At 49.5% G+C, this 26,949-nt stretch overlaps 1 protein-coding gene across 10 annotated transcripts in view; it reads right to left on the bottom strand.

The window, feature by feature from the left end:
- Positions 1-26,949, bottom strand: part of Dnm2 (dynamin 2) — an 89,521-nt gene that overhangs the window by 4,988 nt on the left and 57,584 nt on the right. For 3 of the 10 annotated variants that reach the window (XM_041657740.1, XM_041657734.1, XM_041657736.1), the window contains exons 10-17: positions 26,388-26,526; positions 24,019-24,105; positions 18,318-18,388; positions 14,154-14,205; positions 13,263-13,274; positions 9,798-9,911; positions 2,983-3,092; positions 1,421-1,532 (exon numbers count right to left, since the gene is read on the bottom strand). In XM_041657740.1, coding sequence (XP_041513674.1) covers positions 1,421-1,532; positions 2,983-3,092; positions 9,798-9,911; positions 13,263-13,274; positions 14,154-14,205; positions 18,318-18,388; positions 24,019-24,105; positions 26,388-26,526 — 697 coding nt within the window. Of the gene's footprint in view, positions 1-1,420; positions 1,533-2,982; positions 3,093-9,797; positions 9,912-13,262; positions 13,275-14,153; positions 14,206-18,317; positions 18,389-24,018; positions 24,106-24,934; positions 25,074-26,387; positions 26,527-26,949 lie in introns of all 10 variants that reach the window. The other 7 variants (XM_041657741.1, XM_041657735.1, XM_041657737.1 and 4 more) reach the window with 3 other exon arrangements.

Here is a 26,949-nt window from a genome sequence, read left to right as displayed (position 1 = left end):
GAGTGGCCAGTCTTTTATCTGCTGAGCCATATTTCTAGAACAGCACTGTATTTGTGAAGCTCTTGAACCTTCAGGAAGTGTGGCTTAGCTGGAGGCTGCATCCCTGGAGACACCTAGCCCTGTCACATCTTCCCCTTTCCTGCCTCTGAACCTCGATCACTGCCAGGATAGATAACGTAAGCAGAGCAGCTATGTACGGAGCCAAGCAGGACACCTCTCCCTTAGCTGTGTGTATCAGGTATTTCCTGATTTGTGTCCATCTGTATGTATGTATATGTGAGTATTACCCCTACAAGCTGTTCCTCCTGCTTCTGCTTTCCAAGTGCTGGGATTAAAGACCTGTGTCACCAACGCCTGGCAGTTTGTAAATTTTTAAAATTAAATTTTATGCCAGGTATGGTAGCCCAAGTCTTTAATTCTAGTACTCAGAAGGTAGAGGCAGATAAATCTCTGTGAGTTCAAGGCAGGCCAGCCTGGTCTACATAGTGAGCTGTGGGCTAGGCAGAGCCACACAGAGTCCCAGCCTCAAAAAACAAAACAAAACAAACAATAATAACAAAACCCTCGAAAAACCCACATTTATGTTTTGTGCATGTATATATTTGTGTGAACATGTGTGTGCTGTGCCATGGCACATGTGTGCAGGTCAGAAAACAACTTGTGGGAATCAGTTCTCCATTATGTGGGTCTTAGGGCTCAAACTTGCATCATACGGCTTTGCAGCAGCACCTTCAGTCCCTTAATCATCTTACTGGCCCACATTTTGAGACAGGCACTCTCTCTGAATTTGGAGTGCACTGATTTTTCTAGGCTGCCTGTTAAGTGGGCTTCAGAGATCCATACACTGTTTTCATCCCAGGTGCCTGTACTGTGCAAGACTGGGGTTACAGGCAGACACACGGTTTGTGTCTGGCTTTCTACTAGGGTTCTGGGGATCCAAACTAAAGTCTTCTTACACAGCAGGTACTTTTCATCTGAGCTATCTTCCTAGTCTCTCACTGCATTAATGATTGATTGGGCTGTTTTTTTGAGATAGGTGTGTAGCTCTGGCTGGCCTAGAACTCACTGGGAAGACCAGAGTTACTTTTTGAGACAAGTCTCTCACCAGGACCAGGGGTACTGATGTGGCGAGGCCGGCAGGCTACTGAGCTGCAGCAGTCCGCCTCTCCCTGCCTCCCCAACACCAGGACTGCAAGCACGCACCACCACACTTGGTTGTTGTTTATGTGAGTTGGAGGGATTGACCGCAGGACCTTATGCTTGTAGTGCAAACATCTAAGCCATTTCCATGGACTCTGGCAGGTATTTTTACCACAGCAAAGAAAATTTTTACCACTGACACTTGTAGCCTAGAAATGACCAGTCCCTTCTCCCAGGCAGCCTCTGGTATGTCATCTATGCAGGGAACTTAGCTCCTTACCTGGTCCTTCTCTGGGTAGACCCCAGCTCGCAGGAACGAAGCCTTCCAGCTGTCTACGTCTTCCTGGGAATCACATGCCAGTTCGATTTGTCGTAGGTCCTTGTAGACATTCCTGGAGTAGGCGGTAGAAAGGGACTTGGCTGACCACTAAAAGCAGGGGTCTGGGGGTAGGGTGTGTCTCTGCCTGTCCTAGGCATAAAGGTACCATCCCCAGTTTGTTATAGGGCTTCTGGGTGTGTGTGCCCGTATACTTTAGCGTACCAAGTACCACAAACACACACACACACACACTATCATCAGAGCAAGTGAATATGGCATAGAAGTGTTGATAGCTTGTCACTTATTTATAGGGCAGGGCTTGCTACACAGCCAACGCCAGCCTCACACTTAGAAAGTCCTGCCTCAGGCTCCTGTGTGCTGGGGTTAGAGGTGTGTGCCACCATGCCTGTCATTCCAACCTGGTATTTGAGCTCAGTCATTTTGTCTCTGTATTATCAACTTGACACAGGTCTGCCTGCGGAGCACAAGCTCACTGTTGTGGGGAGACTCAAACTCAGTAGAGTGGCACACGACACCATGCAATCCCTAGGCAGGGGGGAAAGCCTGGGCCACCAGCAAGGGAAAGGGAATGGGAATGAGTAAACATGCAAGCCCTCATCTGTTTCTGATGGGGATGTCTCAGGCTCCTGCTGTCCAGACTGCCTCACTTTTTGTCCCCCACCCCACCCCGGATTTTCAAGACAGGGTTTCTCTGGAGCCCTGGCTGTCCTGAAATTCTATCTGTAGACCAGGCTAGCCTCGAACTCAAGAGATCCATGTGCCTCTGCTCTGGCTTGGAAACTCCCACTGAGGTGTCTGCAGGGAAGACCACAGTTAACAATGTCCATCAGAACTTCCAACCACAGCAGAAACAAACTCAACCTGCACTGCCTGGAGTGGCAGCTCCAGACAACGGATAGCTGAAAATCCTCAATTATTATGATGGTTGTGTGTGTGTCTGTCCGTCTGTCCATGCACGAAGGCCATCTTTATGTTCATTCTAGGGAATGAATTTGGGCCACTTCATCAGCTCACTTTCACTGGGGGACTCTGGGCAGGCACTCTGTCACTGAGCACCATGTACACCTTCTATCACTGAATGCTCTCTATACATGAGGAGTGAGACCAGGACAAGTTAGCAGGTCAGTCTGTGGGGACGGAGGTGTGCACGGGCAGGTAGAGGCTAGAATCAGCACGGTGCCTTCCTCGCTTTCTATGTACCTTCCTCTTTGAGACATGGTCTGTTTCACTGGCCTGACATTTACAGAACTGGCTAGACGGGGCTAGAGACCACCAGGGGCCCTCCTGTTTCTCCCCCCAGTACTGTGCCAGTCTTCTCCCTGTGAGTGTGTGGGAAGATTGGACTGGTCCTCACACTTACTTCATCCGTTTCAATCGTCTGTATCCATGGTGCTCTGCCCTCACCTCACTACACAGAACTACCCCCAGAACAGGACTCTGGAAACCTGTGCACAAGGTTGCCACTAAGATCTCCTGGGACCCCACCCCTGCAGGCTCCTCACCTCTGCTCCGTGTTGAAGATGGCAAACACATGCTTGTTGGACATGAAGCCCTTCTCCACATCCCGGATTTTGAGGTTGTCCAGTGGCAGCATGTACTTCTTCTCTTTCTCCTGAGGAGAGAGGGTAGAAGCCTCACCTGGGCTGACAGGGCAGAGCCTTCAATCACCTGAAAGCTACTTCCAACACCTGACTTGGTGTGATGAGAACTGCCATCCCCTTGCTCACTTGAATGTTCCTCAAAATTCCAGGTCTCAATATGTCCAGGATGTTTCTGTCCTAACACCCTACATGGCCTCCTCCTTGCCTTCTTAAGGTCTCTCAGCAGCTCCTAGACGGATGCCTGTCAATTCTGTTCCCCATCTAGAGAACACAAGCAGTGGGTGCTCAAACTGCTCAGCCCTAACTCCATTCCCAGGTGGTCCTCCCCACTTCTTGACAGAATCTGGTTCACACCACTGAGTTATGGTGACAATCCCACTCACAGGGAAGGAGTCTGAAGCACCGAGAGGCCACCTCAGGCGGCATACCTGGGAAGCTGGTGCCGGGGCACCAATGCCATAGAAGTATCACTGGCTTTGTGAGTCACCGTCTCTCTTTCTTTATGCTTGGAATCAAGCCCAGGCTTTCGTGCATGCCAGGCCAGCACTACCACTGAAGCCAACCCAAGCCTTTTTTTTTTTTTTTAAATTTCTGGTGATGGAACCCAGGAATGCACTCACAGGTAAGCATTCCACTGCTGGGCCACTCAGGCAGCCCTCTTCTTCTCATTTCAGACAGGGCTCATTAAGTTACCCAGAACCTCTTTAAGTTCCAATCCACCTGTCTCAGCCTCCCAAGTAGCAGCCACGATAGGTCTGAGCCAGCTAGCTTCTTTACAACTCCCAGTCACGTGACCGGCAGCAGTTGCCAAAGTCAAAGCCTCATCAATCCACTCACAGAACTCTTCCTTTTACGTCTGCTCAGAGTAAGAGGCTGGCTGTCCAGGGACACAGTGCAGGGGCTCACTATGCAATCTAGGTAAGGCTGCAGATAAAGTTAGCTCTCTGTGGGGACTTTCTGCACTATTTAGACTTAAAACAAAACAAAAACAAAAGTCTCAACATAGCCCAGGCTAGCCTCCAACTTGCTATACAGCTGAATTAAAATAAAATTAAAAATAAAACCTTGAATTCCTGATCCTCCTGCCTCTGCCTCCAAGGGCTGCAATGAGTTACAGGCCCAAACCACCAATAACATCCAGGTCATGCAAGTACTAGGATGAATCAGGCCCTGTGCACGCTAGGCAAAGCTCTAACAACTGAGCCCTAGCCTTAGGCCTTCACCTGGACATCTTCTGTGTGTGTGGTATATGCACATGATGGGGGGAGAAGCGAGAAAATGCCTACTTTTTTTTTTTTTTGGTTTTTCGAGACAGGGTTTCTCTGTAGCTTTGGAGCCTGTCCTGGAACTCCCTTTGTAGACCAGGCTGGCCTCGAACTCACAGAGATCCGCCTGCCTCTGCCTCCCGAGTGCTGGGATTACAGGCGTGCGCCACCACCGCCCGGAAAATGCCTACTTTCTTTTTTTTTTTTTTAAATATTTATTTATTTATTATGTATACAATATTCTGTCTGTGTATATGCCTGCAGGCCAGAAGAGGGCACAAGACCCCACTACAGGTGGTTGTGAGCCACCATGTGGTTGCTGGGAATTGAACTCAGGACCTTTGGAAGAGCAGGCAATGCTCTTAACCTCTGAGCCATCTCTCCAGCCCCAAATGCCTACTTTCTTGAGACAACATTATACTAAACCAGGAGCTAGGATGTCAGCCAGCAAACCCCAGCCATCCACTATAGAGCTGGGTGGGGTGTGAGCTCGGTTCCCCATGCTGCAGTGTTATTCTTCTCCACATAGTTAGCCCCCCAGGCTCAACCTAGCCATCTTTTGTGACTCTTTCTCATGTTTCTGCGCTACCATAAAACCCTAGAAGAATTTTGGAATACCACCTCTGAATCTGTCAGCAGCTACAGTGCTGAAAGGGAAGGGTAGGGACCAGTTGAACACTACGAGTACCTGTGTTAAACTCCACTCTGCCTTTCCAGGCTGTGTGCTTCAGGACAAACTGCTGCTCCTCTCTGTGCCCCTCTTCCTCACCTGTCTAAGGACTGCTGAGTCTCACCACGGGGAGGGTAGTACGGTTCTGGGTCCAGGTTTCCTGTTGCTGCTCTGGACTGACTCCCAGTCGGCCTCAGCAGCTCTGACTGCCTGACTGGAGCACAGCCAGGGGTCTAGCACAGCTGGGGCCGTGTAGGGTGGAACACCCAACATATGTACTACATGCTGGGAGCCTCAAACAGGGAGGGCAGCCTTGAAGTCTGCCTGGTTATAAGACACAAAGTTGGGAATTTGAGGGCCTCTGAAGGGGCTCCTGTTTCCTGAGGGGTAAGTGCCCAGAGGAACTCTGTGGCCTGCACCCTATGATGTCATGAGGCAGGAAGTCTCCCAACAGCAGGCCGGGGCCAAGTAACTGAGTCACAGACATCCAGGCTGCCACATCTGGAACTATTTATATATGATCCGCCCAGGTTCAGGAGGCTGCCATCTCACTCACATGCACATGCAAAAGCATGCGCATGCGCCTGCTCAGACTGCACAACTGCACAGGGACCGCCTTCTGTGGTGCTGGCTATTGACTCCAGCCTTCCTCCAGCCTGCCTTCAGATTTCCTGAAAACCCCAACTTTCTCTAGATCTGAGCCAGTCACCCTGGCCTTGCCACGTCAGAAGAGCCCAGGTGCAAGGATGAATGGAGGACCCCGGAAGACGTGAAGGCTCCTGTCCTGCACTGAACTGCCATCTCTGCCATCCCAGTGTTCAGACTAGCTGTTCAGCAGGCTGTGATATGTACAGTAGTCTGCACATTGGTTAGGCTGGGCTTGGGCCAGCAGCAGTGGGAACAGATCACCCGAGGTGAGTACCACCCTCTGTGCCACTGTCCACCACGGAAGATTCTGGAAGGAAGGAGGTGGGAAATGTAGCCCCAGAATTGAGAGCCCTGGGCTGGGAGGGATGTCTTCAGCTGAACTGAGCCTTTCTCCTTGCTTTCTTTTCAAGTGGCACTATTCTCCGTTTTTTGTTTTCTTTATTTCTAAAATAAAGAAAAGGTGCCATCTGGTCTTTACAGAAGGCTTGTCTACAAAGTGGCCTGCTTCTTACAGATGGCTGCTACCTGCGATGCTGAGGGCCCTGGATTTCAGTTTGTTTTATCTTCAGCACACACACAGGGCTCCTTTTCACTGCTGTTGCTGAGGCCCTGACACAGGACTGGTTTATAGTAGACTTGAGTGCACGGTCCTTCCCAGTGAGGGGAAAAAGCTCTCAGTATACATCTTGTCAGTTAGGCCCAGGGCTCTTCTGCAATGGCCTCTCCATGACAGGCCCCTGGAAAACCACACACATACTCCTGTCTGCCCATCTGTCAGGTTGCTTTTCTTAGAGTGCTGGAGCTAAAACGCAGAAACTCAACACTGGGGTGCCTCACCCTGGGGGGCACAATCCCTGACAGTTTGATGAGCTACATAGAAAAGCTGGTCTGGTCACGCAACTGGGCTCTCCAGGGAGCACTGTGCAGCCTGGCTCCCTGAACGTCTTTGAGGCAGGGATCACCAAGCTCACAGATGCAGAGACAGGAACAGGGATAAATCCAATTATAGCAATAAGTGAAATAATTTTAAGAACAGAAGAAGGAGGCTGAAGAGATAGGTAGTTAGAAGCACAGACTGCTCTTTCAGAAGTTCGAGTCCCAGCCGGGCGGTGGTGGCGCATGCCTTTAATCCCAGCACTCGGGAGGCAGAGGCAGGCGGATCTCTGTGAGTTCGAGGCCAGCCTGGTCTACAGAGCTAGTTCCAGGACAGGCTCAAAAGCCACAGAGAAACCCTGTCTCGAAAAACCAAAAAAAAAAAAAAAAAAAAAAAAAAAAAAGAAGAAGTTTGAGTCCCAGCACCCATGAAACAGCTAACAGCTTTTGTACTAAGTCCCAGAAGATCCTATGCCCTCCTCTCACCTCTGAGGGCAGAGCATGCACATGGCAGACAGACAGACACGCAGAACACCACCCATACACATAAAGATGTAAAAATATAAACAAACAAACATAAAACCAAAACAAAGCAAAAAAAAAAAAAACCCAAAAAAGCCCTTGGGGCCCACAATGTTTCTCAGTGGATAAGCCAGTGGATAAACCAGCTTGTTACCAAGCCTAATAACCTGGCCTGATCCCTGACCACATGGTGGAGAGAAGCAACTGCTCACTACAAGTTGTCCTCTGACCTCCATATGTATGTATACCATGGCACATGCATACCCGCATACACACAAATAAATGTAAAACTTAAGAAACAGAAAAGAGGAGGTAAAAAAAAAAAGAAAGAAAGAAAGAAAAGAGGAAGTAAAACAAAACCCCACTACCTCAGTCAGCCACTGAGGAGCAACTGGATCTACACCAGTGGCCACTGGGAGGAGCCTGCAGTTTTAGAGGCTTCAGATACCAGAAATGTCCATGGTAGCTCACTGATAGAGTCCTTCAGGTTCTAGAATCATCCAGAAGTAAGCCTGTGGCCTTATGTGGAAAAGGGAAGCCAGGCATCATCTCCAAACACCTCTGAATAAACACATCTATCTTGGGTGCAGGAATGGCCTGAACTCAGGGCAGAGGTGTCCCTCAGAGAGCTGCCATTAAGTGTCTCCCCCCGAACAGGAACCCTTCCTTATTCTGCGACATGAGGCTAGCCACCTTCCAAGGTTTCAGTTTCCTCACCTAGCCATGGCAGTGCCAATCCCAAGGTGGACTTGAGGACTTGTAAGATGGCTCAGTGGGTAAAGGGGCTGGCAGCCAATGCTACCCACCTGAGTCTGACTGGGAAGAGAGAGCACAAGTCTTGGAAGTTGCGTTCAGACTTCCATGTCCTCTGTCTCAACTGTGCATATACACTCACATAAATAAATGTAACACATTTAAAGTCTATAAAGAAATAGAGGAACATGCCTTCTGCATGTAGCTTTGTGTGGCCTTACCTAATCTGTGAGCCTGGCACGGGGTGAGGCCTTGTGGGCATGCAAGCTTTCTATCTTTTTTTTCTGTTTGTTTTTCAAGACAGGTTTCTCTTGTAATAGGCCTGGTTGTCCTGGAACTCTCTGTAAGCCTTTAACTGACAGAGATCCTCCTGCCTCTGCCTTTTTAAAAAAATTCCATTTATGTACATTAAGGTTTTGCCTGCATAAGGGTGTCAGGTACCCTAGAACTGGAGTTATAGACTATTGTGAGTGGCCATGTGGGTACTAGGAATTGAACCCTGGTCCTCTATAAGAACAGATGGTGCTCGTAGCTGCTCAGCCATCTCTGCAGCCCCCCCTGCTTCTGCCTTCTGAGTACTAGGATTTAAAGGTGCATGCTGAAACTCCCCCTGCCTTTCAGTTGTCTGGCTGCCCCAGTTCTACCTACTCCAACAAGTCTCCAGAGTGGGTCACCTCCATCTTTGTTCTCCCAAACCTCACAGCAAAAACCAGAGAAGCCTGGAGCTCAGTGGGTAGAGTGTCTCCTTAACACATACAAAGCCCTGAACTCCATTCTTGCCTCATAAGCCCAATGTGGTGGTGCATGCCTGTCATCCCAGCACAGGGAGGTTGAGGCAGGAGGACCACAGTGTCACCCTGAGCTACATAGTGAATTCAAATTCAGCCTGTGTTCTTTTTGTTTTGTTTTTTGGAAAAAAAAAAAAAAAGACCAGAGAAGTCTGGCCTTGCCAGTGACAGTACCTATACCATTTCAGGGGCCAGGGCACCAACTGGCCAGCTTCTAAGAAGGGACAATGAAATATACAGGAACAGGTTTTCTGTCACATGCGGCTCCACCATGCTTAAGTCCCAGCACCTCTTTGGTACACTGATGGTGAAGGGCCCCTCCTATATATATGGTGGCTAGAAGACCCTACAGAGGTGACTGCGGATACAAACCACTGGAGTGCATGCTGGGAGCAGGGCCCTGTGCGAGATCTCCCCTCAGCTCCCTTAACAGTGGCAGAGAACTCAGGGTAGGGTCCACCCTTCATAGAGAAGTGTATGCATGGTAAAGTTTCAGGGAAACAAGGCTACCCTTGAACTAGTAGTACTGAAGGATGGGGCCGGGAACTCTTGATCCTGAGTGTTGGCATCAGAGACACGACCATCACATCTGGTTCATGTGATGCTAAGTGAGGATGGAACCCAAGGTTTCATATGTGCTAAGCAGGGATTCTACTGACTGCGCTATAGCCCTCATCCGATTTCTTTCTCTTTCGTTTCTCTTTTGTGAAGGTCCTATGTACATCTGTATGTGTAGGCACACATATGTGCGCATATGGAAGCCAGACAACCACTTCAGGTATCATTTCTCAGGTGCTACCCTCTGGCTTTTTGAGACAGGCCTCTCATTTGCTTGGAATGTGCCAGCAGGCCCTGTGTCTGCCTTACCTGTTGAGACTATGAGCACACACTGCATAGGTTCTGGGATTGCAGTCAGGTCTTCTGTGGCAAGGACAAGTATTTTCCCCACTGAATTGTCTGTTCCTGGGCCTTGAGACAGACTCTTTCTATGTAACCTGGACAGGTCTGGAAGTTACCACATATCCCAGGCTGCCTGTACTCCTTCTCAGTGTGGAGATTTCAGCATGTTACCATGCCTGACTGTAAACTCCCTTTCTCAAGTAATTGAAGGAACAAATGAGGCTGGCAAAGGGAATCGGTTTTGGAATCACCTCCTTCTCTCACCTTATCAGGCCACCCTTGTCCCCAACTGCTCACCTCCTCATCCTTGTACCAAGACAGGGACTCAGCCGTCAGCACAAACCAGTACTCCTTGGAGCCGCCCTTCATCAAGCTGATATTGTTGATGGTCAGCCAGCCCCTGCGGATCACCTGGTGGGAAGAACTCATCTTAGCAGGGAGGACAGCCTTGTTGCCTCGTCCACCCCATGCCCCTCCCCAGAATGGATGGAAGCCTGGTTCTGTGGCAGGGTTACCTCCAGCCCCAAGCCAGATCCTAGCTCCTAATCAATCCATGCAATCCCAGCTGGGAATCAGACAGGCAGCTGGGACAGGGGTGGGGATGGATGGAGATACAGACAAATAGAAAGCAAATCACTACCCCAGGGATAAAATTGCGAGCTGGGACCTAGAAGGCCCTCTGTGGTTAGAGTGATTTGAGTGACATGCAAAATGAAATGGACATCCTAGGAATGGCAAGGGCCTCAGACCAGGGGGCTGGGACTAGGTCATAAGCAGTGGATATTAAGAACTGCACTTTCTTGGGTCAGACAAAGTAAGCAGAGATGCCTTGATGGAGAACCCACACCACGCGATGGCTGGCACTTCCTGGGGTTGATCCACAGAGGTGGCACCCTCACACAAGCTCTTCCATGTGCAGATGACCAGTGCTAGGGACTATTTCCAGGGACTCTGAAAGGGTCAGTAGACTGGGACTATGTCCCAGCTAACTTCAAGCACAGCGAGTGTACTTTTCAATGCATGACAAGGTCTGGGCTGGGAGACCTTCCATGGAAAGGGCTCATTGGGCCTTATCTGTCATCTGAATGAGGAACAGAAGCCAGGCCAGCCTGGGGACTCACCTGACTACTAGGCGCAGGTAGACTGGGGGGGTCACGTTTTCATGTTTCCGTGATCCCTGGGACACGGAGGCACGTGTAGGCCTGAGCCCCCTACCTCCCGACCTGGGGATTCTGGGGGACAGCCGAAAGCATGCAGAGGTGGCTACAGAGATGCATGGGACTGAGGCAGCACAGATGAGCCAGGCTGCAGAGCATGTGCTGTGCATAGCCATGGGTAGTTGGGGAGGCTGATGTCAGGGATCCCAGGTAGGATGGAGTAGGAGAACCTAAAACAGTCTGGGGCATGGAGTGGAGGCTTCCCTTTCCTTACCCTGTTGGCCTCCAAAGCTGCCACACCTAAACAGGGCCTGTGTGCACCTACTCTGCTACAGTGGGTACATGCGGACTCCAAGTTGCAGACTGTGAAGGCTATAGTGGTCAGTAAAGTTTCAGGGACCCCTGTAAACCACTGAAGTCCCTTCTCGGGTTGGGAACAGCATAAGCTGCCACTTGGCATCCCTCATTCTCCCTGGGAGGTCAGGAGACCTCAGACTCCTAGAGTTGCCTGGAGGCCCAGGGAGGGCTCGATGTCCATGCTAGGAACAGAGTGACTGCCTCATACTGATTCATTCCAGAATGACCTGGGCTCAGCTCTGGAGGTTCAGCATTCCACAAAAACCCTTGACCCTGGCGACCTACAGCTGTATTCTGTCCTGCCAGCATGGTAGAGGCCCTTTCACTTAGACAAGAGCTCCCTGGGCTTAGCCTCAGTCTCCACATGTCAACCAAGGGAGAGAAACTGGGCTCAAGCTGCCACCATACCCCAAGAATCTCATGTGGTAGGGTCTCTGTACTCCTGCATCAACAGGTGTGCCATCGTCCCTTGGAGGTCTGACCCAGCTGCCTCCACTAAGGGTAAGAGCAGTCAGAGGGGCTGACTGGGCTTCAGGGCACATGGGCTGACAATAGGTCCCAAGGTACCCTTCCCTTCCAGCCCCCTGCCCGTGGGAACACCCCCGTGCAGTCTGAGACAAAACCCTGCCCTATGAGTAGATACAGACTGACCCCAGGAAACAGAGAAGGCTGTGCCCCCTTATCTCCAAGGCAAACTGGGAACCCAGGTAATATAATAGTTCTACCCAAGGTCTTAGGATGATAAGGAAGCAGGGGAGAGGTGTGGCAACAGGAAAAGCAACTAAGGCCCCGATTTCTGGGGTACACAATGATAGGTATGCAGGCACACAGAAGAGAGAGGGCCCATCCTGGTGGCTTGGACAACAAGGTGAGCTCAGCAGGAGCCATGATGGTTTCCTCCCTGGGTGAAGATCACCTGGAAGACCAAGTATGGCTTGGGTACCCAGAGGCTATGACCAGTCTGGCCCATGGCCCTGTGACTGCACATGACTTTGTGGCCAGAAGAATGGAATTAGGTAGGAACAATGGCTATCTGGGCTAGAGGGGAAAAGCAGTACTTGACTTATTTACTCATTGCCTGAGAATGACCTAGTCCCTGGCCCCTCTCCTCTAACACTGGCCCAGGCTTCAACCTTGACTCAGCCTGCTTTTGCCAGGACCCAGGCCCATCAAGGACCCACCACTGGCACAGAATTGGCTCAACCTTTACAAAGGCTCCAAACCCCAGGAATATCTTTGCAGAGGGCAGTGGTAGCAGCAGGAGAATATTCTGGAGAAAGGGGCCTGCCAGGGCTAGGGGCCAAGCTGCTCACAGGGAGTACCTCCACCTAGAATCAGCTCTCAACAGAGCTGGGCCTCGCACCCTTCTGACACCCCAGCTCCCAGCCCTTGTGCAAAGGGAAGAAGTTACCCACAGTTAAGATGGCAAATACAATATGCACCAACTGACTGATGGGAGCTGCCCAGGAGCACAGCAACAACGTGCTGGGATTAACTAGTGATGTCTGTCCCAGGCAATGGATAAGAACAGGGGGAGAGTGGAACTGAACATCCACATGGATCATCCTATCTGCCACAGAGGCAGTAGGCTAGAGGTAATCTAATTATTTATGCCCGTCATGGGTACCGGAGTAGGATAGCATATGGAGAAATTAAAAAATTACAACAATCAGTCACAAGAGCTAGAGAATGGGGGAGTTGATGGTATGCATATTAAGAAAGAATGCCAGGACTGATTAGTGATGTCTGCCCCAGGCTCACTGTGGAGGAAAATCACAGGAAGAAGTGTTGGATCACTTAGTCATGTCTGCCATAGGCATAGAAAGGGCAAATCTCCACATGTGGTAATAACACAGGCTCTGATCAGTCAGTGATGTCTGCACAGAAGGCAGAAAGGATAAGGGTGGGCAGTGGCAAGAATGAATTCCAGCAGGATCTGAGCAAACTCTTCCATGGTTAGGAAGTTGAGGGGGAATGGAGGCTATATGTGAACTGCGTATTTGCCATCTCTCAATTATGGACACCAGGAGAACCTGTAGGAACCAGCCAGAGAAGTGTGCCTCCCAGAAAGCAATTGGTTAGTATTTTTGTGAGAGCAAAAGATACCCAGGACAAGAGGTCCAGTGACAGCAGTGACATGTGGCTCCCCGGTTAGTTCATTTTTTAGTTGTTTGAGTAGAAGGTGAAGGGTAGACCTCCGTTGCTACTAGATTCTCTAAGTTAGCTACCACACTAAGCAGGTACTTACCAAGATCTCCCCCTTTGAGAATGTAAAGTTAGGGTTGTGGGTCAATCAAGAAAGAATAGGAAGAAGAGAGATGGAAGGGATGTGAAGGGACAAAGAAAGAGCGGAAAAAGCACAATGACAGGAGAAAGAAGAGCAGAGGAACAAAAAACAGCAAAAGAAAAAAAAATGACATGCTATTAATTATATTCATGGTGTTAATATTTAATTCATTATCTTCTTCAAAACAAAAAAAGCAACAACATATGTACTACCTATGGCAAGCGCAAAAAAAAAAAGAAAATTCAAAATCATGCAATTGTTATATTTCTCCCAAATCTCGCTCTAAATCGTGCAAGATACAACAGCACAGCACCCCACCCTCACTCCAGCCTGACATGGGAAGGGGGTTGGGGGACAGTAGCAGAAACTGGACAGAAAAAGCCCAACCAGACATATAATACTGGTATTTATGAAGCCATTCATAAATATACAAGGCCTCTGAAGCTGGGGTAAGATATAAAGGAAACTTGGGGGTTTCCAGGTATGGATCAAACCACCTCCATCTTTCCTGAGCTGCCTATGGCATGTTCCACGGCTTCTACCTACCTGATTCGTTCCTGGGGCCAAGAGTTAGGAAACACAATCTGCTTTCATACTCCTTGGGGTAATTGCTACACATTCTCCTACTTTGAGGGTCAACTCTAACTTTTACCTTAGATGTCAGATGAAGCCTCTGGGTGTTGGAATTTGGTCTCTAAGCCCTGTGGGAGCCATAGCCCTAACAGCTGTGTGGACCAGAGGCTGACAGAGTGAGTGGCCACTCAAGTGTCAGTTCCCGTATCAAGTGCTATAATGGGGGTTCAGTGTGTTTCTATCCCCAGAAGGGAATGATGGCTGAGGCAGGGGAGCTACCTGATTGGGTATGGCCCTCTTCTTGTTCAGCTGCGTGCTCCTCTGCTGGGCACTGTAACAGAAACAGAAGGCATGTTCGGATGAGATGCGGGAGGAGGCAAACAGAGACCCCAGTAGCCCAGGCTGGGGTGTTTTCCCTAGGAGCACACTGACCCACTAAAGCTAGAGGCAAGGACGTAGCCGCTATATGCAGAGGACACCTAGAGTACATGAAACAAGAATAATGTATTTGCCTAACTCTAGCTTCTAGAACCTTCTCACGGCCACTCTAGAAGCACCAGCTATTTACCACAAGTCACTGGGAAGTTAAAGCTTCAAAGAGAAGGTGTAAGATGCAGGGGAAATGGGACAGGGAGCTGGCTCCAGGGGAACCTGAGCACAACATACCATGTTCTCTTCCCACCCAAGTCTACATCAGTCTGGAAATGGCTCTCATGATAAACCCTGACTCTGGGGTTCACACTGGCCAAAGAGGCTGGCTAGAAGGGCCTGACTCAAGCCAGAGACGTAGAGGAGGTCTCTGCATGTTTTCTCATCAATAGTCACACTCTCCACCCTCACTTTAAAAAAAAAAAAAGATTTATTTATTATATATACACAACTTTCTGCCTCCATTTATACCCACACACCAGAGGAAGGCACCAGATCTCTTTACAGATGGTTTGGAGCCACCATGTGGTTGCTGGGAATTGAACTCAGGACCTCTGGAAGAGCAGACAGTGCTCTTAACCACTGAGCCATCTCTCCAGCCCCTCCACCCTCACTTTTTAAAGGGGATTACAACAGACCAAATGCAAGACCTCATATATGCTGGGCAAGCTCTCCCTCACGGATCCGCAGCAATTCTAGCTCCCTTTTCCTCTCTCTTCCTCCGCCCCCCCTTACAGGGTCTCACTAAGTAACCCTGGCTGTCCTGAATCTCACTATGTAGACCAGGTTGGCCAGTAACTGATTGAGATCTGCCTGCCTCAGCCTCTCAAGTGCTGGGATTGTGTACTATCAGGCTTATGATCTGTCTTGAGATAGGGCCTCGAGTAGCCCAGGCTGGCCTCAAACCCCACACGTAGCCTAGGATGACCTTGACTCCTGATCCTCTTGCCTTTACCAATCTAGTGCCTCTATACCTGTTTATGAGGGGCCGGGGATGGAACACAGGTCTTTGTGTATGTGTGGGACTCTGCACCCAGTCCCTCTAGGCAGGCTATTCTAGTTCCCTCTCCACACTGGCTTTCATTTATGCACTGCTCTAACATTGTATAACCACCTGAGAACAACTGTGTCCTGTCACTTCTCTGTTGTATTTTCTCAAAAAAAAAAAAACCCAAAAAACAAACAAACAAAACAACAACAACAACAACAACAACAAAAACAAAGAAAGAAAGAAAGAAAAAGAATAAAGATCCTGGGCAGAGATGGCACACACCTTTAATCCCAGCACTCAGGAGGCAGAGACTGGTGGTTCTCTGTGAGTTCAAGGATAGCCTGGTCTACAGAGTGAGTTCCAGAACTGTTACACAGAAAAACACTGTCTCGAAAAACAAACAACAACAAAAATAACTCCGCCAAACAAAAAAAGATGTGTGTGTGTGTGTGTGTGTGTGTGTGTGTGTGTACCACATATGTGCAGGTGCCCCTGGAGGCAGAAGCCAGAGGCATTGATTGGATCCCCTGGAGCAGAGGTTGCAGGTGGTTGTGAGCCACCTGAAGTGGGCTCTGGGAAGAGCCCAGGTCCTCTGTAGAAGCAGCCAGTGCTCTTGACCACTGTGTCCTGTCTCCAGCCTCATCTTACAGCTCTAGTTGTAAGACTGCAGAAGATACCAACAGCAACACGGCTTGCTTCACTCCCCGCTGGCTGCTCTGAGACTGCCTACAGTGCAGGCCAGCTGAGTCTCAAGTGGCAGTTAAGGGAGTGCAGGCTAGCAACCCCAGCAAGTGGGAAGCTAAGGTGGGCAGAGCACGGATCTGAGCCTAGCCAGGGTTACCTAATGAGGTCAGGTGGCCTACACTCGGAGCCTGGAACCCACAACAAAGTTTTCAGGCAGCTGCTGGACAGGGTGAGTGCATTTGGAGGAAATGGGCTCCTTATTCTAGATTGTTAAGGACTGGAAAACTAAGAACTGATGTAGAATCCCACCCAGTACTCATCCTAACACTATCACCCCAGGACTTGTTTTATTTTAAAACTTTTCTTAATTTTTTTGGGAGACACGCCATTGTGAATGTGGAGCTCTAACTAGTCACATGGTTTGTACACCACGCACTTTTATCTGCTAAGCCATCTTATTGGCCCTAATTATTTTATTTTTTTTAAGGGAAGGTCTCTTATGGTCCTGGCTGGCTTCTAACTCAGATATATAGCAAAGGTGACTCTGAGCTGATCACCCTGTCTCTTGGGTGGGATGATAGGTGTGTGCTATCATGTCCCTTTGATCTGGTGCTGGACTGGCTGCACGCTAAGCAAGTGCTCTACCAAGCAGGCCACGTTAGCAGCCCTCGGGGCTTTTCTTCTGGGGTCTAGGACGTGAAACAAAGGAAGGAGGTGGGACATCTCACACAAAGGAATAAGTAAGCCATCACTCACAGCAAGACTGTGTGATGACAAGGACCCTGATGTAACATATCTGAATTGTATTGTGGCTCCCTTAAACAGCAGCAAAGACGGTGACACCTTTCCCTGGCCCTAATCAGAGACTTCGGGTACCATGGCAAGTAATCTAAATTCTTCTCCTCAGCCTACTTCCTTGGAAGGGTCTCTCCAGGTCCCTCATGCTTTTTGTTGCTATCCTCAACCACGCACTCACTCCCTAATCTGTGTGCCCTATAGGGACAGCCACTTTGGGGTCTTACCCACTGTCCTCTTCACAGACCTGGGTGGGGCCCTGGCTCAAAGAGTGGCTCTGCTGTAATCCAGGGGCTCCTGGAACATCCCCAACAAGCTTGAGGCCTCCCAGGGAGTGCACCCCAGGTCACACACCAGGGAAAAAGGCACACAGCAGGCAATACCCACCCTGTGACCAGCTCCTCAGTATAGTAACAGCTGGGTAAGTGGGAAGGCCCGGGAATCCAGAGAAAGAAGTGAAGAGGTCAAAGGAAAAACAGGAGAGATTGTGAGAAGGAACTGTGGATGAAGTGTGAGAAGCAGAGACATTGAGGTGAGGAAACCGGCAGCAACCAATCAGTGGGGCACTTGCTGTCCATGCACAGCTGGGAGAACAAGATTTAAAGAGGCTGCACCCCCAGCACATGTTGCAACCCACACCAGGGAAGAAATGGCCCAGCTAGGGCCCTGGGCTATATGTTATTCCTTCACTTACTTCACTCAGCTGCCCTGTGCCCGGCCCACACAGATGTTTCATCAACTCTGCCTGGAGCACCAACCTAGAAGGCTCTCCCTGTCAAGAGGTCTCCAGAACCCTAAAGTCAGGCCCCACAGCCCCCCCCCCAACAGGAAGACCCTCTGGACTTCCAGGAGTCTTGAACATACTGTCCTTGTCTGTCTCTGCACAGGAAATTCCTGTGGGCAGGCAGGAGGACCTGGCTGGGCCTGGAGTGAAAGTACACCAGTAGTACACAGACAGACACAAGCGAGATGGTCTTTGCTGTGTGCTGGTGTCTTATTAACCACAGTGAAGAGAAGCCGCATGACCCACCAGAACACCCCCAGTAGCACTCAAGTATGCCAGCTGGTCCAGTGGTAATGGCTGACCCAGGGTCAATACGCCAGATACCATGCCTGGTTATGTGGTCTATCCCATGGCCGTGTGCATGCTAGGCAAATGTGCTAACAATGGAGACAAATTCCCAGCCCAAGGTTCTGGTTTTAAATCTACAGTACGTATGATGAAAGCAGAGTGTGTGAGGTGCTCTGAATATGGAAAGGCCAGGAGTCGGGTGTGTATTGGCCAATGAAAGGTTCTGAGAAGTCTTGCAGGGGTGTGAACCTGGCTGGCTGCCCCCTTCCCTAAGAATGAGCACAGAACCCCCACGTTGACCCTGAGATATCCACAGGTAGACTGCTGGGTGAAGACACTGTGACAAAAGTCATGATTAGCTCCCAAAAGTTTTAAGACACACTCAAATGACTCTGCACTTCGCCCAGCATTCCCACCAGCTGGACAGACACTCTGGTGCCGCCCCTGTGTCACTGGCTGTGTAAGTACATACTTGGCAAATCCAATGAAGTCTTCATGGTTCGTGTTGATGTAGGACTGCTCAATGTCAATCAGAAGAAGAATCTAGAGGGAAGCAGGGGTGGTTGTGAGTATAGAGTACAGAACAGCAAAGAAGGCAGCACACGCACACACGCGCACACACACACACACTCACTCAAATGCACACGTGCAAGCGCGCACACACCAGCAGAGGGCAGCAGGCACACTTGCTGCATTCCCACAACCCTCCTAGGCAGGAGCTCAGTAGGAAGGCTGGATCACCAGGACAAGGGTGGGAAGAGCCCCACAGGAAGACTGGGCTAAGGGGACAGTATCTCGTAGCCCAATGTGGTGGTCATGGGTACAGTCTGATCACAAGAACTGGTATCTACTTTTGGCCCCAGACTGGGGCCTAATGTTACTAAATTATGAAAGTGGATTGGGTTCATTTTCTTCTTTCTTTTTCTTTTCTATTGGTATTGCTGGGATTGGAGTCAGGACTTTCCTTACACATATGCTAGACGAGCACTCTACCAGCTTCCAATCACAATGCACTACGACTTCAGACTCGCCTTTGATCTCATCAGTGCTACTTTCAAATGGAAAAGCGCATGCTTGCTTGCAGCACACCTTCATGGCAATGTGTATATATTATATTGAACAAGAAATGGCGTGGACTGCACGGTGACCACTACTACTGGGCAAAGTTAAAGAATTTCCACATTGCAGACCACCCTTCTCCGCATCTTTCACTTACACTTTCTTTTTGGGGGGTTTTTTGAGACAGGGTTTCTTTTGTGGGACAGCCCTAGCTGTCCTGAAAATAGCTTTTGTAGACCAGGCTGGCCTTGACCTCACAGAGATCCTCCTACCTGTCTCCCATTAAATGTGTGCGCCACTACCGTGTGGCTTTACTTTCATTTTCAATGATTCTCAATATTAATGCATTTCCCTTTAGGAAATTTTGTGCAGGCTTTAGTAAAGGATAAAAATATGTACAATGAAGGGGAGATGGGGAGAGAAAAGTTAGAAGGGAAGGAGGGGGGGGGACTTGGGGAAACAGGAGGATTGGGATAAAGGAAGGTTGGACAGGGGAGCACGGAACCACAATTCTTAGTTAAGGGAGCCACCTTAGGGTGGGCAAGAGACTTGAACCTAGAGGGGCTCCCAGGTGCCCAAGCTGAGGTCCCCAGTTAGTTCCTTGGGCAGCTGAGGATAGGGAACCTGAAATGACCCTATCCTATAGCAATACTGACAAATATCTTGCATATTATCATAGAACCTTCATCTGGTGATGGATGGAGATAGAGACAGAGACCCACACTGGAGCACTGGACTGAGCTCCCAAGGTCCCAATGAGGAGCAGAAGGAGGGAGAACATGAGCAAAGAAGTCGGGACCACGAGGGGTGCACCCACCCACTGAGACAGTGGAGCTGATCTACTGGGAGCTCACCAAGGCCAGCTGGACTGTGACTGAAAAAGCATGGGATAAAACCGGACTCTCTGAACATGGCGAACAATGAGGGCTGATGTGACGCCAAGGACAATGGCATGGGGTTTTGATCCTACTTAATGTGCTGGCTTTGTGGGAGCCTAGCCAGTTTGGATGTTCACCTTCCTAGAAATGGACGGAGTGGGGAGGACCTAGGACTTACCACAGGGCAGGGAACCCTGACTGCTCTTTGGACTGGAGAGGGAGGGGGAAAGGAGTGGGGGGAGGGGGAGAAGGATGGGAGGAGGGGGAGGGAAATGGGAGGCTGGGAGGAGGTGGAAACTTGGGTTTTTTTTTTCTCCTTTTCTCAATAAAAAAAAAAGATGAAGAAAAAATATGTACAATGGTAACCTCTCTATAAACAAAATAATACTTACCAAGAATTCCACTGTGCCCTCCTAATTAATTTCACCAAGAATAGCAATGTTAGAGATTTACCAGACAAAGCTGATCCCAAGGATAAAATGCCTACAGTCCAGATCCAGAGCCCATGAAGAGCAAGAGTTCAGTTAGTAAGTATAGAGAACTCAGGATGGCACGGTATGATGGGAAAAGAGGAAGATAGCAGGATCGTCCCTTTTGGGAGCATTAAGAGGGGAGCAAGCCCACATAGTAAGATTAAAAAATTGTAGAACAGTGTCTGGTCCCAAGAAGAAGTCCTTTCCCCAAGGTCAGTCATTTGGATAAGGGTCTCCATTGTGGGAAGCAGTGTTTCTGCTTCCTAAAGCAGTGATTTTCTTTATCTCTGGCAAAAGGAACATACGACCCTTTCATTAACATGTGACTGGTGCCAATGTCAATGCTAGATTTCTTAATCCCAGATCTCAAGCCACACCTCGGCTCACATGCCCCCATAGGGTATATAATACTGTGCTTTTTCCCCTCCCTGTTGGGGAAATGCTGTTGGTAGCCATCTCAATTCATCCTTAGGCCATGTCCGTCCTGTGTCAGCCCCCATCACCGCCTACCCACTCCATACATCTCCTCTGGGCCTTCAACTCCCACCCAAAGCAGGTCTTTGGCAAAAACCAAACATTCTGAATTTAAGCCAGTCAGGGTAATGCGTTACTCTGTTTTCTTTCTCTTTCTTTCTTTCTTTCTTTCTTTCTTTCCTTCCCTTTCCCTTCCGTCCCTCCCTCCCCTCCCCTCCCTCCCTCTCTCCTCTCTTTTTTGGTTTTTGAGACAAGGTTTCCCTGAATAGCTGTGGCTGTCCTAGAACTCACTCTGTAGACCAGGCTATCCTTGAACTCAGAGATTCAGAGAGCCACCTGCCTCTGTCTCCCAAGTGCTGGGATTAAAAAATGTACGTCAGCACATCTGGCTCACGTGTAGCTCTGTTTTCAACACACTCACATAAAGTTAAAGGTAAGGCTGGGGGCTGGGGGATGCTGAGTGGATACAAGCATTTGCTGCTCCTCTAGAGGACCCAGGTTCAATTCCTAACACTCACAAGGTGGCTCACAATTGTGTATAACTCCAGTTCCAGGGGATCTGATTCCCTCTTCTAGCCTCCACAGGCACCTGACAGGCATGTGGTACACTTAACACGTAGACAAAATACTCATTCCCATCAAAAAAAAAAAGATGGACTGGGGCTATGGTTTAGTGGTAGGTAGAGCACTTGCCTGGCATGAGGATAGACCCCAGCACCACACGTACTAAAAACCCAATCACGTTTGCAGGAGCCCCTGCTTGTGTGCGTGCACCCACTCACACCGGGGAAGGTTGCATTCTCAAATCTTCAGAGAGTTCACTGCCAAACCCATTTCAGCCCTATGTGTGGGATGCTCCTGGTCCTAGTTTGCACAGGCTGAGGTTGCTCCATGGACATCACTGGCTCAGGCAGCGTTCCACCCTAGTCTCTATTAAGAATAGCCAGGCTGTCTGGGGAGAGAGAGACTCTAGTTCCCCCAAAGGTTAGGGGGGGACTCTAGTTAGAGAGAGACTCTAGTTCCCCCAAAGGTTAGGACTCTAGGTCCTCACTGATAAGCAAGACAAAATACACAGAGCTGGGAGGCTGTTGGGGAGGGCTGGGTGTTGTGCACAGAGTCCTTGGAGCTGGCTCTATAAGGCCTGCATGTTGTCATTGCACAGCTCAGTGTCCACCGAGGGATACCAGGGCTGTGTGCACTGGACAGACGGCAGCAGCCTAGAAGTGCTCATGCTTCTGGCGGTGTATTATTTTGACTTTCTGCTTGTTTTCTTTGGAGACAGGGTCTCATGGAGCCCAAGATGGCCTCTAACTCACCATGCAGATAAGAAAGACCTTCAATTCCTGATCCTCCTGCCTCTACCTCCTGAGCAATCTCACATGCACCGTCATGTGGTGCTGTGAGGTGATTCATGAGGTGCTGGGGATGGGTTGTGGAATAATCTTTTTGTACGCCGTGAAGATGTGTCACTTGGATTGGTTTAATAAAAAGCTGCCAATAGCTAGGCAGGATTTTCCCAGAGATGACGCTGGGAAGAAGGGCAGAGACAGGAAGAGTCGCGAGCCAGAAACAGGACAGCAGCATGGGCAGTACAGAGTAAAAGTAATATAGTAATATGAGGTAGAAAGTAAATGAATAGAAATGGATTAATTTAAACCTAAGCTAAATTATTAAATTATTAAGCCGAGCTTTCATAATGAATAAGTCTTCATGCTGTGATTAGGAGCTGGAGGACAGAAAACCTGCTTACAGCCCAGGGTTTGGTGAATGCTGGACGGGTTGCCCTTGTGTTGTTTCAGGATGTTTTCACTGTGGTTTCACTGTGTAATGTAGTCTGTCCAGCCTGAACTCTTGACTGTCCTGCTTCAGACTATCTACTGTAATGACGGGTATCTGCACTAAACCCACATCTCCCAGGCCACAGAAGCTAATCTAAGAGCCCCAGTGCTAAATGAAGATTTAAGGACAATTCTTTGGATCAATGGTGAAGGTGCTGCAGGGACAATCTTACCAGAGTAATAAGCAGACACAATATGGATACCTGTACTAGTTTAAGCACCTGTAACGAGGCCCCATAATTATATTTATATGCATGAGACCAGCATGTATTGTCTGTCTGTTCACCAAGTGCATGCTGGGGCTTGCTACATCAGAAGTAGGTATTAGACCTCTGGAACTGGAGTCATTGATGGTTTTGAGCCAACATGTGGGTGCTGGGAACAAAATCTGGGTCCGTCTGACCATGTAACCACTGAGGCATCTCTCCAGCCCTGCACCTGAAGGATTAATGACAGCCCAGGGTATGGAAAGGGACAGCAGAGATTCTGCTGCAGAGGGGCAGCAAGCCTGCAGGTCCACTTTCCTCCAGAGAGTTCTAGTCATCTTCTGGCAGTCAAGGGAAGCCCTAAAAGTGTGTAGTATATTCACCAGAGAAAATAACCCCAACAATGGAGAAAGTCAACCATGGCCACCACAGACAACACATGGACCCTACACATTGGATCAGAGTTGGAAATCAGAGTCCCATGGTGTCTCCCCAAAGCACTGTGGGAAAAGACCCTGGCAAACAAGAAACCACCTTGGTCTTTAAAAAAAATGAACAAAGATTTAGTCACATCACAGAGCAATCTAATCTGTAGCTGGACAAAGACATGAACATCACCTGAACAATCACGGTGAGAGACGGCTCAGTATGTGATGGGGCGGCCAGGATACAGGCTGGGCATGGGATGGTGGAGACTGATGAATCTTTTTTTATTAATTAATTTATTTATTAAAGATTTCTGCCTCCACCCCGCCACCGCCTCCCACTTCCCTCCCCCTCTGATGAATCTTTTTTAGGTGGGAGTGTGGGACACAAAATCTCGTGCAGCCCAGACTGGTGGGCTTGAACTCAGTGTAAGTTTCTGATCCTCCTGCCTCCAGCTCCCAAGTGGTAGGATGACAACCGTGTACAATCACAACCTGCTTACAGGGTGCTAGGCAAGTGCTACACCAACAGAGTCATGGTCTAGCCTTGGAATGCATCTTTGGGGCTGGTAAGATGGTTCAGCAAGTGAAGAGGCTTGCCTTGTAAGTCTGGTGACCTACATTTGACCCCCCCAAACTTCTACATAAAGAGAGAAGGAGTCCAACTTCTTGGAGATGTCCTCTGGCCTCCACATGCATGCCGTGGAAAACTCATTTGAAATGAATAATTATAATAAAAAAACAACCTCACAGAACTATACTCTCAATTTTCCAACACGTGAACAGATGAGGAAAAGGAAAGAGTAAATTGGTACATTACCTGGTCCTTGGTTCTCCCCTCTCGCTCCCTGATATAGGTGGTGACAATTCGCTCTGTCTCCTCTCGCAACCGGGGGTAGGAACTGAGCTGGGGGACAAGTAGAAGGGCTGAGCTGGCAAGGTCTCCATGGCCAGGCCAGAGAGAAACAAACCAAGTGCAAGGATGAAACAGGGAAAGAAATGAGGGGCCACCAGGTCCCCGCTTTGCTCTTGTCTCCCAGCTTCTCAGCTGAGAGACAAGGGCAGGACAGTCAGGGGCAAGTGGAGTGAAAAAGGGGAGAGGGTGGCAGTGCATGCTGAGAGCTGCTTTGCAAAGCCAGCAAACGGGTGAAAAGTGGCAGAGAAATGAGTGACATGCTTTTGTCACCCAGAGGTGCCAGACATCCCCCTCCCGCCCAGCATTAAGTGCAGGCAGGACAAACTGATGGCCCTCACTGAGCATTCAAATGAGCATGGTGCCCTGCTCCAGGATAACAGAGACAGCATCTGGGCCATCGAGCTCAGGGACCCCTTTGCTGGAAACTGTCCCCTGATCACTATGAATTTGGTACCCATATGGGCAACCCTCAAACCCCCTTCTGGGATAGTGAATGATCTGAGCCACGCGTGTGAGGAAGCCACATCTTCCCCAGTTGGTGAGAGATGCTGCTAATGCACCATAAGGCAGGAACATGCAGGTGCTCATGTTAGGGCAAGGGGGTGGGACCTAGGAATAGGAACTGCTTCACAAATGGGACTGTGCTTGGACATGCCAAAGGTAACTCCATTGGACCCCAGAACTGAAAAGGTGGGGATGGTGACAAGTGTGCTTAGCAGGGGTTCCCTCCAGCAGGACTGTCCAGATGCTCAGGGCTGATGCCAGTGAAGAAATGGTGAGGTGGGAACTGATGAGGGACAGGAGGAGCAAGGCCTGTTACCTTCTCAGCACACTTTTTAATGACCGTGGCTAGCTCCGACACCACCAGGTCAACACACTTCAAACTTGGCTCTTTGAGTTTTACGAGCTGTTTTTTCACGATGGCTTCAAAGGCCATGTCGGGGGTGAAGAGCCCCGTCCTGGGTCATGTGGAGAAGGGCGGGACGAGGTTGAGAGACACCCAGGGGTAGTGCAGGCCACACGCACAAATGCACACACAGGACAAGAGATGGAGAGAGAGAGAGAGAGAAAGAGAGAGAGAGAAGAAACAAGAATGAGCCAGTTAGTGCATGCACAGAAAAGCCTATACCCATGTATGTCTTGGAATCAACAGGCCTGGGAGAGCAGAGGGCTGGTCTACAGGACACTGTCATCACAGGGACAGAGGTATGTGAGCACATCTCAAATAGTCACATCAGTGACAGTGGCTCCCAGGATGACAGTCAACAGCCATTCTAGGTTCTGGTTTTTCAAACAGTCCCACGCAGCACATGCTAACCTCCAACTTGCCATACGATTAAGGAAGACCTTAAACTTTGGATCTTCCTACTTCCAACTCCTGAGTACTAGGATCACAGATATGAGCCACCATATCTAGTCTATGTGATGCCAAGGATGGAACCCTGAGCTTCGTGCACGTCAGGCAAGCACTCTACAAACTCACCCTACCCCTTGCCTGGCTTTTTTTTTTTTTTTTTTGGTCTTGTTTTTTTCCTTTTGCTCTGTTTTCCAACTGGAGAAGCTGAGGAAGTACACAGGGACTTTGCTCCAGTAGAACAGGCAGCTCAAGCAGAAATTCTTTGCCATTTCAGAGAGCTGGGGATATTGATCCTGCAAGCAGATGCCCTCTCTTCCCTGCTAAGCACTTCAGCTGCTTGTCAGGAGTGTACTGTCCTGAGAACTAGCCCTCTCAGGAGCCTGGCAGGTTGGTTGGAATGGAGACAGTTGCCCATGAAGAGTGGGATATAGGTCTTCAGGACCAGGAAGACTGAGCATAGATTTACCTGGGAGGGGTGGAGATGAAACAAAGACACCACAGGGCACAGCAAAAGCTAGTAGGGCCACTGAGGAGCCAAAGTAGCTTTGTGAAGCTGGGCACTGAGCTCTCATTACACCATCAGTTTTGTGTTCTTTCCAGTGCCAGGGGGACAGCAGGGGAATTTCAGGGGTCTTGGCCTCCAAAGCTCAAGCAGAAAGCCCCAATCTGCTTCCCTAGCAAGCAGCAAAGCAATACAGCCAGATGATACCCCCATTCCACCAGATGCATGCTGGGCTTGGTATCAGGGTCCCAGGAGGCCTGTTACCCTCTAGCTGGTACTCAGAAGCCCAGTGTTCCCCCACCCCCTCCTGAGTGGGTCCAGACTGACACATTCCCATCCCTTCAGAATTCTTGGAAATGAGGTAACCTGGGGCCTGATACCAAGCCTGCGGCCCCATGTCCGCGGGTGAGATACCTTGCTGGTGCATTGCCTAACTGTACTGATAAGCTCCTGGATAACCAGGTCCACGCATTTCAGACAGGGCTCTTTCAGCTTGACCACCTGCTTTTTCACAATGGCCTCGAACGCCAAGTCCGGCGTGAAGAGCCCAGTTCTAAAAAGGTCCGGACCCAGTGGGGAAGCAGGGAAAGATAAGTCAGAGAGAAACAAAGGGCAGTCAGCCACTTTCTAAGCATGGCTAGGTCCCTGATGAGGAAGGCCATTCCATCAAAGCTGGCTGGGATGGCCGAGAGTCCCTGGTTAGGGAGCCCTCATAGTAACTCAAGAATCTTGAGAGGCGAGAGAACTGGGTACACTTCATTGATTGTAATTATGGATGGGACACTAAGAGGCTCACAAGTGACCCATCATCAAACAAGATTCAGGTTCCCATGAACACAACTCAGTTCTGTTCCCACCCAGCCTCTGATCACTACAGATTTCACAGGGAATAAGGTCACACTAATCTATGCATTTCATCCAGAGGACAAAGTAGCTAAGAGACCCAGAATAGTCATACAGAGCCAACACATATACT

Source organism: Microtus oregoni, unplaced genomic scaffold, assembly GCF_018167655.1.
Source record: "Microtus oregoni isolate MIOR12 unplaced genomic scaffold, Mior012 000008F_ref0000371, whole genome shotgun sequence".
NCBI classification, from domain to species: domain Eukaryota; kingdom Metazoa; phylum Chordata; class Mammalia; order Rodentia; family Cricetidae; genus Microtus; species Microtus oregoni.
Note: the sequence above shows the minus strand (reverse complement) of the source record. Positions and strands in the feature narration are given on the sequence as shown.